The 18,240-nt window shown below is 38.1% G+C and overlaps 1 protein-coding gene across 1 annotated transcript; it reads right to left on the reverse strand.

Annotated features, from left to right (window-relative positions):
* Positions 1–870: 870 nt before the first annotated feature.
* LOC131688975 (endoribonuclease Dcr-2) lies at positions 871–17,358 on the reverse strand. The gene is made up of 9 exons (XM_058973669.1): positions 17,236–17,358; positions 16,964–17,172; positions 14,051–14,228; positions 13,332–13,983; positions 6,919–7,241; positions 6,607–6,861; positions 6,087–6,534; positions 5,063–5,732; positions 871–4,891 (listed from the first exon to the last, which is right to left on the reverse strand). Exons 2-9 carry the CDS (start codon positions 17,152–17,154, stop codon positions 2,629–2,631), a joined length of 4,980 nt encoding a protein of 1,659 aa, XP_058829652.1. The 5' UTR covers positions 17,155–17,172; positions 17,236–17,358; the 3' UTR covers positions 871–2,628.
* Between the last annotated feature and the right edge of the window lie 882 nt (positions 17,359–18,240).

Raw genomic sequence — 18,240 nt, forward strand, 5'->3', positions numbered from 1 at the left:
GATTTTGGGGCCAAAATAACCCAGTACCCACCTTTCCCATATTTTCCTAGAAACAAAAATATCTCCATTCAAATACTAAGATTACTTCCTTTCAAAAGAGGTATAAATTGTAATTTTCTGATTGCTACTTCAAAAGTTATAGCATTTATTGTATTTTTCCTCCATATTTTCCCATACTACCAATTTCAAAAAAATTCAATCGAAGTGGGCGGGGGTCTAAAATTGTCCACATGATATGAAATTTGGCATCTGAGCTTACTTTGACATTTGTCACAATATGAGAGGAAGGCCTTTGAGAATTCAAAAAAAAAATTTTGCAATGCCCTACTGTTCATCCTCGACGGTCAATCTTGACGATGTGGTAAAACTTTGTATGGTCGCGAACGACGTTTGCAAGGGAGAACTGCACTATCACCTGTGCAAGCTACGACACTTGCCGCTGCCACCAGACTAGCGTTTTCTAGTGCATTGAGGTTGGACGTTTTGGTTTTTACGCGTTCAATCGTGGTCACCAATGTGGGAAGTGTTGAAGTGAAATGAACGAACTGCCTTATTCTGTGCGGCGCGTGACGTGTGACGACTAATCTCACCTCACTTTGCGTGACTTTTTCACCCGATTCTGAGATTCGACTCGGGTGAGGTGAGATTACACATTGCGGTTAAATGGGCGTCTTACGTCACCCTTCAGAATTGGGTGAGAAAAGTCACGTAGAATGAGGTGAGATTAGGCGTCTCCCGTCATACGCCGCGCAGAATAGGGCCGGAGGCCACATGCCTGTTATATATAGTATAAATAAATGTCCACATTTCGAAACCCCAGTCTGGACATGTGAATATTTGACAAGAAATTTTGAAGTCATTTACTTCTTTATTTGGTGCATTATTCTAAACAAATATAAATCATTTATATAAAATAAAACTGATTGACCCATTGGGCCGCAAGTAACATTGTTATATTGTTCTTTAATCATTTTTACGCATTATTAGTACCGTAGGAGTTTTTTTTGCACGTTATCTGGAGTTTATTCTTGATTTCCTTTGTATCTAATCTAGTTTTCTATAAGAAACATTATATTCGAACTATAGGTACAAATACCTTTCTAGATTATGTTTGGGCTATGCAGTCATGAATATTAAAAAAATACACTATTTTGTCTTTAGCCAAAACACAAATTATCGAATCATTGAAATGGGTTCCAAGTGAACCGAAACGTTGGATAAAAACCAAATAGTCTTTTTAATTCAACCTAAAAACGGAAACAGTCGACTCTCATCAAAATAAATGTATTTCTTCATTACATGCTAGGAGGATTTTGATTTTGGAGTGAATTGCCTCTTTGGAACGCGCTTCTGTGGTATGCCTCTCATTGAATGAACGATTTAGTATCAAGCTGTGCATTTTTCTTTGTAAACTGAATCGAACATATGAAGAACCCTAGTTTGAATATGTATGAACGAGTGGAATTTATGACAACTTGTTCAATGTTTCCTGAATTGGAGAAAGTAAGGTAAAGCGCTGTCCTGAAATTTAGCTCAAGCTTAGTTAAATTCTGTGTATCCATAGTCTCTAAAATGTATGCTGTTTGTCAGTCTTATTTTGTGCCGATCTAAACATACATCTACCCATATTCGGTTCATGTATTATCGTTTATTTCGCTCTACATAAGATGCAATTTGACAGTGCATGTGTTATCTAGACCTAGGCAGTAATTGTAGCAAGAACAATTGAAAAAAAACTAACGCGATTAAAATGTACCTTGTCATAATTTAAGGCACTGAATAGCAACTCCATTGATTGCGACTTAAATTGTTTTTATATTATTTTTATCTCATTTATCGCATTGTCGAGTATACTGATGCTACTACTCCTACCTATGTTGCGATGATTTGTAGATTGAGAAAGAATATCGAAGTATTGTTATTGGGCCGCCTAATACCAGTCTGGGTGGTGCATCAAAAAATCACTACAGTGAAGACCCGATCAGTTAACAGTTCCCGAATTTGTCTACTCCCAATTTTATCAGCTTTTTGACCCGATTTTGTCAGCCTCACATGAAAATAGATAGTTGGTAGTTTGATGGGCTCTAGCAGATGAACCAAGTTGAATTTTTCTTATCTTAGAGATCCGAAGCAAAAAATTATTATTTTTAAATTTTGCGCTGTCAGACACCCTTAAAGGAAATTTAAACTAAATAATCAGAAAGGGTTATGAGGTTAAATTTAAGAATCAAAGAATACTATTTTTAGAGCTTCGGTTTATCAAAAATAAAGACAAATATAAGTCTCAATTTTTGCAATGTCCCCGTTTCATCAGCCTAAAATTCACCAAGGGACTGATAAAAACGGGTTTTCACTGTATTTGCCTCATTACGCAGTCCACAAACGATGGATTGCGCTAAAACCAGTATCAATATCTTTACTTCGTTCCTAAGCTTCAGTTTAATAACAAAACTTAGAGATGTAAACTACTCGTGTTTGTTTCAGACGAATATAACACTCAACACAAGCACAATTTCAAATGTTAAAAACAGGTGTACAATTCAATTAACACTAAAGGTTCAAACAGTTGACAGTACTAAACAGTACGGCTTAAGGATAACTGAACGACGACAGTTGAATTAAAACCAACTACTGCCGTCGAAGGTCCTGAAGGGCAACCTTTGCTGCCGCTCGCTTTGCATCGTCCTTATTTTGGCCAAATCCATATACTTCGCGCTTCAGGTTTCGTATTTTATAGCGCAGCTTAACCAGCACTACATCTTCATCTACAATTGCTTGACTGAACTGCGGAAAGCACGGCGGCTTGAATTCGTGCAGTTGCCGCACAATTTGGATCGGGGTATCCATTGTGAAATTTAGAATCTCTCGATACATAAGGCCGTAGATCACCTTCCACGTCACTTGTAGATCGTTTCCCGAATCTAAAAATATGGCCCCAACCAAACTCTCGAAGACGTCACCAAGAGCTTTGGGGACATCCACATAGTCAGCCATTTTTTGATCTGCTTCCTCTACCAACAAGTTGACCTGGTCGGTTATTTTATGTTCGCGTTGCTCCTGGAAGGCTACAAATTTACTCACAGTGTCGGTGAAGGAAGCGGATTCTGATAGAATATATAAATGAAGACCATAACGAACTAGCAGGCAAGCTAGTGTGACATTGTTGACCAATGCGGAGCGAAGATCAGTTAGCTGACCTGGACTCATCTTTGGGTTTTGCTCGTATATGTAAGCGGATATGAGAAAATCTAGTACGGCGTCTCCAAGGAACTCCAGTTGCTGGTAGGAGCCGGTTATTCGATTGGTTGGGTAAGATGCGTGGGTTAACGCTTGTAACAGAAATGCTCGATCATTAAACTGATAACCAAGAATATTTTCAATGCGTGCATGGTTCACGAGGAATGTGTCAATTTCACTGTTCTGGACATTTGCCTTCAGTCTTTGACTCTGTATTTTTTCATCCAGCAGAGCTACCAAATTGCCGGTTTTGGGCAATATATTCAAATAGGCTAGCGCCTTGAACGATCTCTTCACACCCACTGTATTGACGCATACACCTATTAGGGCTTCTACAGCATCAGCTGGGATTTTATCGCCCATCACCTGTTGCGACAAATAGTTTTGCATGGGAGACGTATCTAGATGTTTTGAGTCGGTATCCAATTCCGCTATAAAATTTTCGTAGTTATCAGAGTTAATGACACCCGTTCTGATTTCCTCCTCTGACAAAGTCAACTTGTACAACACTCTCGCTGAATGATTAACTTTTACCATTGCGGCTTTAATCTTAGCAGGTACAGATGCCAGAGGGGGCTCCCAATCGTTTTTGGGATCTAGCGCGCTTATTTTCAACATCCCGGGCAGACCGCAACGCATAGCACAATAAACCAGATTTTGATTGCTGACGATTTTGCCTTTAGCAGCAGTTAGGTATCCTTCATGCCAATCTTTATGATGCTTGACCAGATACACCGATGTGGCAAACTTTAGGAATGCATCCCCCAACAGCTCGAATCGTTCCAAATCGAATACATCTGCTGACGATTTTGTAGTCAAAGCTTTTATAATATCCTTCTGCTGAAGGTTCACTTGTGCCGTTGCTTGCGGTGTCAAGTGCAACAGTTTAATATCAAATTTCTCGTCTATTGGTACATCCAAAATAGCGGGCACTTTATGTGGACTTCCCGTTGCTCGTCTGTGTATCGCCCCTGTATAAGTCGAACTGATTTGATTTGCAACCTTTTCACGAATATCCAAAGCCGAAAATTTTCTAACGAAGCTGTCGTAATAATCTAAATCGAGTTTGGTGACACTGTCCCAGTTTCGATCTATGTCCGCGGGCTCTTCATTTTCGACCCACGGCATTTCGACGTCACCCGTGAAGCAGTTTAGCTGATTGCGCAAAAGCTGATTCAGGTCCTCTGGCTTATCGAGCATCTGTTTTGCTTCATAGTAATCAAAGGCGTCGTCATCATCGTCATCTTCTTCAAATTGCAATTGTTCCATTTCCAAGCCCTCCTTCTCTGTGCGCTCCTTATACTCAACATCCAGGTCCTCGATAATGCGATTCTCTAAGCATCCCACATTGGCTGCAGCAGCCAGCTCTCGACGAATGTTTTCCGCATGCAGCAAAAAATGAATCCGGTGCAACGTGCTCGGCAGCAGCGTAGCCTTGAGCCAGTAATCTCCCGGAAATTCATAGTTGTGGCATAATTCCGGAATGAGAATCTCATTGAAGCGCCAATGCTTCGAGCGGGTACTCTTGCCATCATCGTCCGCACCGGGACACAACCGGTTCATGTAGGTCGTAATTCCTTTTACTTCGATCAAAAATTGGTCCTTCGCCACCACACACTGGTGGTATGCATTGACAAAGTAGTCCTCGTAAGACCTGCAATAATAAAGTGAATAAAATTATTTGATTTGGTTATCTTTAACTTTTGCAATTGCTACTATGAATGGTAAATGCAGCGAAATAAGATGGGGTATACAAGTCTGTTTAATTTAATTAATATTCTAATATTAATTAAATTTATATCAATCATAATAAAACAAAACTCACTTGTAATCCAGGTTGGGGAATGGGCTCTCCGGTGTCAGATGTTCGTGGACCATGGTAACAATATAGTTTAACTCCGTGTTGTTCTTGTACCAAGGTACTATTACACGATGCCGATAACGCTCCGGATCGAAAGTTAATTTTTCACGTGCTCTCGTTGTGATTTCTGATGGTTTTTTTAGACTAGGAAATTCCGCCACCAGTTGCCAATCAATTGTCTGCGAGCATTTCATTGGCACTATTAGGTAGTTGTTTGTATGATTGGTGCTATCGTACACCAGGAACGATTTCGACAGATTCAGCATATCCCGGAAAACCATAATATGAAAATTTTTAAGGAGTTCTAGTTGCTCCTCGGAGCCGGCATTGGATAATACGATTGGTTGCTGCTCCACGCTCACATTAATCAGTCCCAAGGTTACGAAAAACTTCATCTTTGCTAACGCTGGGAGCGGTTTTGTTGTCATGATTCCAAAATTATTCATGGAACTGTACAGTGAGTGGAAAACCTGAATATTTTCATTACTCGCATCGTTTTCGAAACCTGCTTTTACGCGGATCATATATATGAAACAAGGTTGACCCGATTGGGGATAGCACCCGGTCGTTTGCGGCGGATACTGGAGGTCATGGCTACGGATACACTTCATGGTTCCAGCCAGCTTAACGTTGTCTGCGGAATAATACTAATTATATATTTGCTACACTGCCCATAACAGCATAAGAGTCCCATGTTGAAAAACAGCAAGCCGAGAAAAACGCTGTTCAAGATTGTCCCATCCATTGAGCCAAATGGATGGGACAACCATGTTTTGGTATTTTTTTTTTATATTTTCTGAACAAACCCGGTAATCTTATTTGTGCAGTGTGATTCAGTGGTGATCAGGAATCAGAATATATTGGCTCAAATGGCACGTTCCCCGTACATAGTCGGGGATTTGTGCCTGTTTTATAAATTCAACATAAATCCACATGGGACTCTTATGCGTTTATGGGCAGTACAATCATTGTCAGTTTTGGTTCTTACCGTCAGCAAATTCCTTCCAGTGACTGAAATATATATTACTTAGATTATCGAGTTTCCGTTTCGGATCAATTGGAATAAGATAATCATTTAGCTCTCCATTTTCATAAAGACGCTTACACGCGTTAAAGGCAGCCGACCGTTTGGCTAGCTTTATATTGCGCATGGGATTGCCAGCTACCTTCTCTCGTACCGTCGACTGCAGTGGAAGCAGTACTTCCACGACGATACTGCCATCTTTAAAATCAGTTCGTTCCCAGGTGACGTTCGTATTAGTGAACGCATCACGTGGCATTCCCATGCAGTACCGATTCAACAGTTGAATAGCTGACAATGCATCCAGTTTGGCTCCTTTTGGTGTAAAAAAGGGCGGAATCAACTCATTGTACAATTCCTTATGCACGTCAGCATCCAGCGGATCCGGTCTGTTGATGGTTTTTCCAATCAGACACTATGGTGGTACGCAAGGTTGGTAAGATTTTTATAAAAAAAAAAACTAAATTAAATTGTCAAAAGAACCAACCTTTTCTAACTCGCTTTCGATATCTTTATACAGCTTGTACTGTACGAGGAATTTCTCTTTATTCGCAGTGTCCAACATCACAACATATTTACTGTCTTTCATTCTAGCACGGCCTTTAGACTGCTCATAAGACGCAAAAGTTTCTGGGTGATCAAATTTCATCACCATGTTGCACATCTGCAAGTCGATGCCTTCTTCCAATACATTTGTCGTCACAATGACATTGGTGTCGTTCTTCTTGAACCTCTCCAATACCTTCAATACAAATTGTGGTAAAATAATTAAATATTACGCAAGTACTCATTGCATCACCCTGCGATCCTTTTTTGCCGACAAGATCTGCTCGATTGACTCCGGCATTGATCCGTTGCTTCCAACCATGAAATCTGGCACAATTAGATCAGCGTTGCTTGTTTGGGAAAAATAAATCTTAAGCAAATGGTACAGCACTTTGGCTGAGAACCGCCTCTTTACGAATATCAATGTTTTGGCCTGCTTATTATGGTGTTTCATATACGATTCCTCCAGGTACTTGATCAGCTGTCTGGTTTTGATGGATGAAAATTTTGTGAGTTGTTCTTGAGGAGACATTCCGCTCATGCGCTTCTCCATCTGATGTCGCAAGTTTTCGCAGACTGGCGTGATAGAATAACAAAATATATTAGTACAGTTAGTAGTTCATTTCACGGAATACCATTCCCCGGAAAACCATTTGACCAAAATTGAAATTTCAGAATATGTGAAAAAGAAATATTTTTCTCTTCGTATGAGCCAGGGATATTTGGATAGCTACCATCTCTTGAACAATACTACTACTTATACATTATTCAATTTAATTTGTGATAAATTAAACCTAAATGTGAAAAACCCGTTTCCACCGCTCCACAGTGGCGTAACTATATCAAATCCATGGCCAAAATTATTTCACATTTTTTAAGATTTTTTATACGATAACAAGTGATTACAAATGGTTTTTCATGGTTTTAGACCATATTTGATCAAAATATGAAAATATTAAACCTCCTTGAAGTGTGATGCAAAGCCGAAAATAAACGAATTCCACAAGCATTATTATTTTTCAATGTAAACGTGTTTTTAGAGTAATCTATCAGTTTGAGGAAACCTCGCATTGAGATCTAGTCCGTTTCAACTGTTTTCATAAATTAAAACATTTTGTTTCAAGTTCATATGTTTATTTTGCTTTTCTGTTTTTCTTATAGTAGAAAAAAATATTCAAGTTTTTGTAAATTCGGTAATAGAAATCTATCCAAGTGATTATCGTATTCAATCTGATTATTCACGCTAACGTAAATCGCGGGAGGAAAGTGAAGGAATGGTTAATCCGATACTTGCTTTTGCCAGAGGCCGTATATACTACTGCGTACTCCACAAGTATCACGGGAGGAGGATATTTGTTAGTAAGTATAGAAGTTGGATACTACTTCTTCTTTACCGACTCCAGAGAGGTGACTTCACTTCTAGACTAGATATCGATCCATCAACTCATGGACCGGCAACCAAACGCTTTACTTCCCTTCCAAAGGAAGACGTCTTCACAGATTTTATCACCTCAGAAAAATCTCAATGACCTTGGCTGGAATTGAACCCAGGCCATGGAATGCGTATTGTCTTGAATTTGAGCAAAAAACACGACATTTTCAAACAGCTGTAAAAACCGAATGGGATTAATTGGGAATGTTTTCTTTGTGGAACAGTGATAGGACACTCCAAATAATCTTCTCCTTGTAACAGATTTACTCGACGTTGCCCGACAAGGTACTTTTTTTACTAACGAATATGTCGAAAATTGAAAAAAGTGAGCACTTTTATAAAACCAACCAAAAATGACAAAGAAAAGCTAAAATTGACTCCAATTGATTGTAGTTTCTGGAGTTTGCTATAAAAAGCATGATTTTGATTTATATATTGACTTTGGGTAATTAGTTTTTGAGCAATCTGAAAAATTGAGGGATAACAAGCTAACAAAATGTGTAAAAAAATCACTGATTTCAAATAATTGCATACAAAAATTATCAAACGAAAACGTTTTTCTTTTTAAGCAAAACGTTAGAGTATGTTTCGAAGAACAATTTAAGCTAAAAATATGGACAAATAAACAAAAACAATATTTTTTCTATTTTGGCCAGCATTTGAAGTTAGTTACGCCTCTGTGCGCTGCGATGAAGATAAAATAGGATTGAATATATTTATATATTTTGTAAACAAAAAAATATCCAAATTTCTTTTGTTATCAAATTTATTTTGCCATTTAACGCCTTACTTTTGTTTGCTGCTACAATACATTGCAATCCTTTTCAAAAGCAACTCATGATCAAATGGATGAAATAGTTAAATTTTTTGGAACGGGAATGATTACATTTGAGGAATTCCACGAAGATCCGTCCGAAAATATTTAATGTCGTGACCGACCATCTTAGATTCCTATGAAACTTTGCACGTTTCACTGGCATGGAAGACTAAACATTATCCACAATCAGTAAGATTTTGATTCAGGAGTATTTTTTATAAGGACGCAAACATTTCTACATATATGAATTTAAAATTTTTTTTGTTCGATTACTGTTTACTGCCCATAACAGCATAAGAGTCCCATGTTGAAAAACAGTAAGCCGAGAAAAACGCTGTTCAAGATTGTCCCATCATTGAGCCAAATGGATGGGACAACCATGTTTTGGTATTTTTTTTATATTTTCTGAACAAACCCGGTAATCTTATTTTGTGCAGTGTGATTCAGTGGTGATACAGAATACAATCCAACGGATAACTCATTTTTGAGAAAAATCCACATGGGACTCTTATGCGTTTTTAGGCAGTGTATTTTATACAGCAAAACTTTCTGAGAACGAGTTTCAGGGAATAAATATTTATGTACGAAAAAAATATACACTGAAAAAAAATGTTGTGCCATTTTTCACAAAAACAAAAATTTGTGTTAAAAATTTAAATTGCAAAAAACCCATTTTTTCTAATTTTTTATATTTTGTCAACAAAAACTTGAAGAGAAAGGAAACATTTTGAATGTGATTGTATGATGGAGAACTTATCGATAAAGAAGTTTTTCTAACAATAACTTTATACATGTTTTTAAATTTTATACTAATTAACATATTATATTATTATTATTCTAAGTATCCTTTTAAATCAAAATGCATTTAACAAAAATCTTCCAAAATGCGATAGTTTTCGAGATATTTGGAATTTTGTTCCAACAAAAACAGTTAATTCGTGTGATTATGCCCTTTTTAATAGTTATTCGCGTTACCCCATAATAAAATGTCAAAAATCAAATGTTTATCGTTTTAAAGATATAAAAGAAACTTTTTCAGTGTAATTGGATCATGGAACAGTTTTCAATAAAAAAGTTTTGACATATTTTTTTAATTCATACTATTTGCAGTCAAAAATACAATTTTCTTTTTTGAATATGATTCTAAACGCTATTTTAAATCATAATTCTAATAACAAAAAAATTCTGAAATTTAGTGGTTCTCGAGATATTTTAAATTTTGTTTTAGCAACACAATTCTTTTGTTTTATTGCGACCTTTTCAGTAGTTATTCGCGTTTCTCCATCAGCAACAATAAGTTTTTCAAAAGGCACATAACATTTCCTGTAACATTCTCTTTGACATCAAGGTGATATTGTAAACCATTTGAAAGCTATTCATACTATATGAATTAAAAAAAATATGCCAAAAGTTGTTGTTGGGAAAACTTTTTTTATTGAAAGCTTTTTTTTCCTTTGTGGTGTCAGAATGACAGGTTAAGATCATAGTTGATCCATCTGGCCGGTGTCGTCTTTTTAGTTTTCTTTGTATACTTTCCCAGTTCCGTTTGGTAGTTACGTTGGTTACGTGGTGTAAATTTAAATTTGTATCTGTGCTTCTTTGATGAAGTTGCAGATTTGTTTCATGCTCTCTTCGCAATTTTGCAGAAATATTTCCTCTAATGGCTTCATATATTCTAATGCGTTAAATTCGATTCTGGTGTTGTATTTAGGGCAGCGATACAGGCTATGGTTGAGATCTTCCCGTTCTATGCACATTTCACGGCATTCATCTAGTTCGAGACCCCAAATGGCTCTCCTTTCTTTGGTGCAGGTGTACCCGGATCGGATTCTGTTTAAGATTTTCTTTTGTTCTGAGGATAGGATCAGATCTTTAGACCAACAGTTTCTTCCTGGATTCTCCATAATTTTGTAGTGCCACCGTCCTTTTGTATTTGAAATCAGTTTGTATTCCTTTGTCCATTCGTTCAAAACCTCTTTCTGACATAGAATTATTGCATCTCCCTGTGTTATGTCGATATGTTCCGTCTGTTTTTCGCTAGATTTGGCCACCGCTGCTTGGTCAGCTACTTCGTTGCCATAAATGCCCATGTGACTGGGGATCGATTGTATTTGCAGTGCCCCTTTTCGCATGCTTTTAATTTCTTTGTGGATATCCCATATGATGAAATTTTCTAACAGTGTATTTCGGTTCATAAGAGATTGACAGGCGCTTCATGAGTCGGTGAAAATCACAGTCTGTTTGTATTGTATTTCCTTTATATGTTCTATTGCTTTGAATATAGCTCGTAGTTCCGCGTTCATTATGGAGTAGTTGTTATTTATGCTTTCTGTTTTCGTGATTTGTTCATACTCATCATAGACTGCTAACGCGGTTCCACTAGGCGTTTTTGAGGCATCAGTGAATATCATTTTGCGGTCTTTGTACTTCGTGAGTGTCGCTTCCCGGAAAAGGTTCTGCCATATAAGGTTGCAATGCTGTTTTTTCATTAGCCAAGAGTGGGGTGTACGAAGTCCTCCAGATCAAAGTTAAAAAAATATTGCATCCTCGTTTCTCGCGCTATGTCCTTGTCGGACGGATGAACTTGGAAGATGACATCTGCATGTTTGTCAGCCATTTCAGATAAATAGGATCCGTTCGGGATTTCCTTCGACAGCATGTCGCTGGTGAAATGTAGAAGGGGTGTCCTGAGGAATACACTTCTGATCAGCTCCTTTTTGGTGAGTAATTCAATCCTCAGCTTCATCGGCAGTTGACCTGTCTCCGCTAACATGACATGCACCGGAGTGCTTCGTAGATATTTCATTGCTATTCTGATGTATGAGTTCTGAAGCAGTTGAAGTTTTTTGAAGTTGGTGCTGGCGGCGTTACCAAAGGAAGAGGCACCGTACTCCATTCGGCTTCGTATGACAGCGTTGCCCACTTTTAATAGCGTTTCTGGATCGGCACCACCTGATTTTCTTGCTAGCAGTTTGAGGAGGGGAAGTTTTTCCCAAGCCTTTTCCGTGATTGTATCAATGTGCTTTCGGTGCCGAAGTGCTCGGTCCAGCGTGAAACCTAGATAGAGGTGCGTGTTGACTACTTCTACCTGCTGACCTTGGATTTTGATCCTCAGGTGGTCAATGCCTTTGCCAGTGAAGAGTATAACTGCAGATTTATGTGAATTTAACCATGAAATGAGTTTTCTTGGTATGTGAAATCCGCCAAGATCCTTAGCAGTTTGTTTGTGTTTACTGAGTTGTAAGCCTTTTTGACGTCAAGGAAGGCAACTATGGCTTCTTCTTCATGCTCCTTTATTTCATGAATGGCGTCTATTACGTAGGTCACACAAGTAGATGCGGACCTATGCTTTCGGAAGCCGAAGGAGAGTTCTGGGATCAGTCCACCAATATCCGCTATTTCGGCGAGCCTGTTCTTTACCACGGTGTTGATCAGTTTGATTTCCACATTCATCAGGGCGATTGGCCTGCTTGCGTTTGGAAGGCCAGGGACGGCGCTCTTTTTGGGTATGGGCTTTATTACGGTTATTCTCCACCGTGAAGATTTGGTTTCAGTTACGAAGACTCGGCTGATCATCTCGGAGAATTTTAGATGCATTCCTAAGGGGAGTTGATATTGAAAGCTTCTCCATGATCCAACTACACTGAAAAAGTTTCTATTACCACTTTAAAAGGATAAATACTAACGCGAATAACTTTTACAAAGTTTGAAGTTTTTGTTGGAACAAAATTCCAAATATCTCGAAAACTATCGCATTTTGGAAGATTTTTGTTAAATGCATTTTGATTTAAAATGATACTTAGAATGATATTCTGTAATAAAATTACAGTTTTGTATGTCAATTAGTATGAAATTTAAAAAAAACATATGAAATTATTAGAAAAACTTTTTTATCGATAAGTTCTCCATCATACAATCACATTCAAAATGTTTCTTTATTGACAAAATATAAAAAATTAGAAAAAATGGGTTCTTTGCAATTTAAATTTTTAACACAAATTTTTGTTTTTATGAAAAATGGCAACTTTTTTTTTCAGCATATTTTTTCGTACATAAATATTTTATCCCTGAAACTCATTCTCAGAAAGTTTTGCTGCATAAAACACAGTAATCGAACAAAAAAAAATTTAAAATAATGCACGTAGAAATGTTTAAGCCCTTTTGAAAAGCTACTCTTGTTTCAAAATATTGCAATTGTCAGAGAAAATCATGGAGATTCATAAACCGAATACAACTTCAAAGTTTCGTTCGAATCGACGATGGTCATATTTTGTGGTCGGCCGGTTTCTCATGGAATCCCTCATTTCAAGAAATGGTTTACCGGGAAATGGAATTCAGAGAAAAGGGAACTACGGGAAACGACGTGCAACCTAATGTTTCCAAATAAGAATGTTCGCCGATCCCGAATAATACTTACACGTTATACATGCTCTATAGAGCAATCTCAGCCTAGAACTGTCCGACTCCCGCTTGTCCAGCTCAAATTGTACAATAAGACCAAGCAGAGCAATTGACCCGCCATACAGGCCAACATCGTGCAACTGGTAAATCAACTCGTTGAAATACTTTTTTATCTGCTTCTTAGGCTTCGGCAGATCACGCTGAAGCGATTTGTTTTGGTTCAAATACTTGGGTAAATGGAACTCCTCTACTGATTTAATAAAAATTTGAACGTTTCGTCCTATCTCTTGCATCTCAGGACACGGCGAGATAGCGCAGAAAGATAAAAGAGATTCCTCTGGATTCGTGGAAAATTTGCACACTTCGGTATAAGCATCATAACTGCCAACAGTGGCAATCGTTGCCTGGAATGTATTTTCCAGTCGTTCCAACTCTGCTGCCACTTGATCAACCTGCTTAACTTGTTTGTAGAGAAGCATCCCCGAAAGACCGATAACACGAGGGTGCTCTGCTTTTGGCACACGCAAAAATTGTTCCATTACACCGTGCATCGGATGTTCTCCGACGCCATGGTGACACTCGTCGAATATAAGTAGGTTGATGTGTCTAATAGATAAATACCCGTGTTTCAAGATATCTAGCAGAATCTGAGACGTACACACTATTATCTATTGGAGACAAATTTGAATTATTTTTCTCACAAACTGAAATGATGCGGGCGACGAAAATATTTACCTTGTACTTGGCAAATTCCTGAAGCCACTGGTCCTGTTTCCAGGTGTCAACGTTTCTGTCGCTTGTATAAATCGAAGTATCGTACAAGACATTTCGCCCGATAAATTCTGCTTGCTGCTTGGCAAGAGCAACAGTATTTACAAGGAAAAACGTGCGCTTTCCACCCTGAAGCAATGGTCTGAAAAGAAATTAAGAACATAGTCGTTAGGCATTGCAAACATTTTGCTCGACTTGTTTTGACGAATCAAACTGTTAAAGGAAATGGGCAAATATGATATTCTTAAGGATTTGTCTAAAAATGTAGGTACTGGTTTACATCAATGGGAGGGTAGTTATAATTCTCGCATATAAAATATCCTGTGCGCAAATGAGAGCCTCTCTTCGTTTACTTCTTTTTTCGATTATTAGGGCGCAACCATAAAACTTTCCAATAATTTTCAAATGCATATCGAAAGACTATGATTTGGACTGCCATATTGTGCAGAGCAAGCAAATAATCCCAAATTTCTTCCTACTGGTAGAATTAAATATATTCTTCTTATTCAAATATCAAAAGTGCTGAAATTTTTTCCAACGTCTTTGAAAATAATCATTGCATGTAATGTATCAAAATCGGTTGGAAATTACCTTAGTTATTAGTATTTCAGTTTTGTGGGTACCCGGGTACCCACGGCAGCCTTTTACGTAGTAAAAAATCTCTTCACTCCCCCTTACTATATCAACAATATAGTAATCCAAAAGCTTGACTTAGTGAGGTTCTAAGAGTCTGGGTACCGCGTCGGACACATAATGGTTAATATTTAACTGAAAAAATCGCATAGGGACCATCCATAAATGACGTAGCATCATATGGGAGGGGGGAGTTTTGTATTTTGTGACGACGACAGGGGGTAGGGGGTCATGTCATGCTACGTAGCTTATTTAAAAGGGAATAAAAGATGACCTGATCAATCTTACCCGTTTTCTCTAACATCGTTCTTTTTAAAAAAAAAAAATACGGGAGCAGGGGGAGAGGGAGGGTCACCGTCAAGATACGTAATTACCAAGGGAGGGGGGGGGGGGTACTTAGACGTGTCACGAAATGCTACAATGGATGAGGGGGGTGTTAAAAATCACTAAAAAAAATTCTACGTCATTTATGGATGGTCCAAAAATTTACATTTTTTCTAGACTCCTTGAACAATTTTCTTCAAAAATCATCTTACGGTTTAATTCTGGGGGGGCGGATTTTGAGTGGAACTAGACAGAAATTGGAATCAAAGCGATTGCGTTTTAAAGACATTAATCGCTTTTTATTACTACGTTAAAGTAAAGCTGTAAATTTTTCACGTTTGAGTACGGTTTTATCGGTGTGGTATTTCACTTCCCTGACTAAGTGCCAAGAATACAAAGGTACCGGCTACTCTCGCTGTGGAAGATAAGTCGAACGAGCATTGCTCTCCTCCACAACTAACACACACTTAATTTTTTCTACCAAATCTCAGCTTTTTGGTATCTTTTGCCGAAATCTCAACAGCTGAGATTCAGCAAACGATATTTTTGCTGAGTCTCAGTGAAAGTGACGTTTGAGTGCTGAGGAAAATATTTCACCGAAAATCAGCAAACGGATCTCACTTTACTGAGATATCAGTTTCTAAATTTACTGACTACGCAGCTGTTGGGAAATTACCGAGACGAATTGAGTGTGCAGGAAAAGGAGAGCAAGGGAGGCAGGGATTCGGCTTCACATGGGAAGCACTATGTGGTGTCGGTTATTCATCAACAGAAGTCGCAACAAAGGGGCAAAACTTACCTTCCTAGCCAACAGTTAAGGGTCGCTGCAGGAGTGGCAACAACATCGGAAGAATTCGTTTGATGTTGACCTAGTCAGATGGATCAAAACAAATCAGCCATACCTTGCTGCAGCTGGTGATAAGCACCACTAACAGTGAAGTAATTTGGTAAAATTGCAGCAAAATAACTTTTGGACACCATTTTGAGCGACTTGGTGGGATGCAACATTTCAATTGTAACATATAGTGAAATATTACTAAATTTGTAGTAAATTTGCTTTGTTTTTCATTTTCATTGCTTTGTAAAAGAAATCAGCGATATTTGGTGAACTCATCTTCATTACCTTGAAACCAAGGGTTAGTCGGGCAAAATAAATCTGAAACAGAGTAATAGTTAACTTGGACTTTTTAAATATTTTGTAAAGAATCCGTTAATTTAAAAAAAAATAAAATTATGCTTCTCACCAAACCCGGAGAAATTGATGTAAAACCCGGAGGTCCAGAGATTGCTCCCGAAAACCGGAGTCTCCGGGTCAAACCCGGAGGGGTGGCAACCCTATATCACTTGACACAAAACTTTGGGTTTTTATATATTGGCCCTAGATGAACAACTCCTCCAAATTTGGTTCAAATCCGTGAAGGTCGATTACACGTGCCTTGATCACTTCGCGTGCAATGATCCATTATCATTATGCTCGGCCTTTTATGTCGAAAAAGGTTTCCTAGCAAACCATGTACCTACATATCACTTTCGAATCGTGAGATATAGCATAAGAAAATTTAACATCTAAAAATATGCTTGGAACAATCTATCCCAAACATGCTGATGCATAAACATTTTCAGATTTTTAATTTCTGACCATTCAAAACAAAGAGAATAGATTGCCGATTCCAGTCATAACAAGGTCCATCTGTTTTTGTTTGTGGCTTTAACGTCCAACTGGAATGAACGTGTTTCTGAAGCATAAACATTGAGCAAGCAAAGCTGTTGGAATAAACATAGTTATCAGCCGTCGTAATTCCAACTTACTTCGGCTATGACTCATTGATCTACGCGTTCAAAATGCATCGATGGTTTGGAAAAAAAATTAAAAAACATGACAAAATAAGAGTCCGAACTATGAAGGGTGGGTACACTTACTTGTCCAAATCTTTAGCCATAGCCTTAATCACCATTAGGGCTATGTGGGTCTTTCCGGCTCCGGTAGGAAGATAGATTATAGTATTTTTCTTCATGCAGATTTCCTTCATCACTCTTTGATAATCCCGTGGAACAAAGTCGTCCATTTGCGGCGATCCAGAAATATCTAGAACATTCACTGATTGACTCATTTTTGAAGAGAAATAATGCTGAAAATATCAGTCGTAAAGATTAAATTATTAATATAATGCTTCATAGTTTAACGAAAATACCGGTTTCACATAAAGGTTGTACTTGCGAATACAAAAAGTGACAACATCCACTATAATCACACAAATTCAAACTGATGCAATCCTAGCAGTTTTCTCATGCATGGGTCGTGGCCAGATGCTGTCAGACAGTGTAAACATTTTATCACACTTGCTTGTGTTAGTAAAGAATAGGTTTGTTCCAGTACCAGGAGAAACTGGAAGTACTCCGGAGCAAACAGGGAGAAAATCGTTCCTGTACTATCTTCTTCTCTTTTTTCTTCTTCTGGTGGCAAACCGGAGTGAAAAGGAGCAAGAATTTTTTGCTCCGGAGCAACAGGGAGTAACTTCCATGTACTGGAACAAACCTAATAATTCGCTTTAGCGATGACGTTACGAATCGATACAGATCTTTCACTAGGGCCAAACCCGCTTAAATTAGAGCGCTCACGCCACCGAAAAACGAACTAAAATTCAGTACTTATGACTTAATCTCGTGGTATCGTGCAGGAAGGTAAAATTAGGTAAACCGTTTTGAAGGTAGTTTCCATTTAACTTTTTTCCCTTTTTTTATTTCGACTATGTTAGTCACATTTTCTTTTTTACGTTTTAACGACATTCAATTACCTAGAGATTACTGGGTAGGGAAAGTTATGAAACTTAGAGCCATAGTACTCAAGTGAGAGCAAGGATGTGAAGTCAACAGATCGGAAAACTAGAAGTGGCAGGGTCATTAGAACAGGCTTAATATCGTGCGGGCTTAATTTTTGCCTTCTGATAATGAGGGTCGAGCTTAGGCAGAATAACTACGAATCACTCGAGTTCACTATCATGTGTCCTTGATAAAGGTAGACGTATCTATCTTTACCGTGACAACCGGCAAAAATTAAGCCACGCAAGATCACCACTGAAAACCTGTCGACGATTAGCATCAATCTGAATGATGATTGCTGCTGTTCATCTCTGTATGCCTTTTGAATGCCGGGATAGATTTTTATTAGACTATTGTCACTGTTCTCACAGTCGTGG

The sequence above is a fragment of the Topomyia yanbarensis genome, chromosome 3 (genome assembly GCF_030247195.1).
Source record: "Topomyia yanbarensis strain Yona2022 chromosome 3, ASM3024719v1, whole genome shotgun sequence".
Lineage (NCBI taxonomy): Eukaryota > Metazoa > Arthropoda > Insecta > Diptera > Culicidae > Topomyia > Topomyia yanbarensis.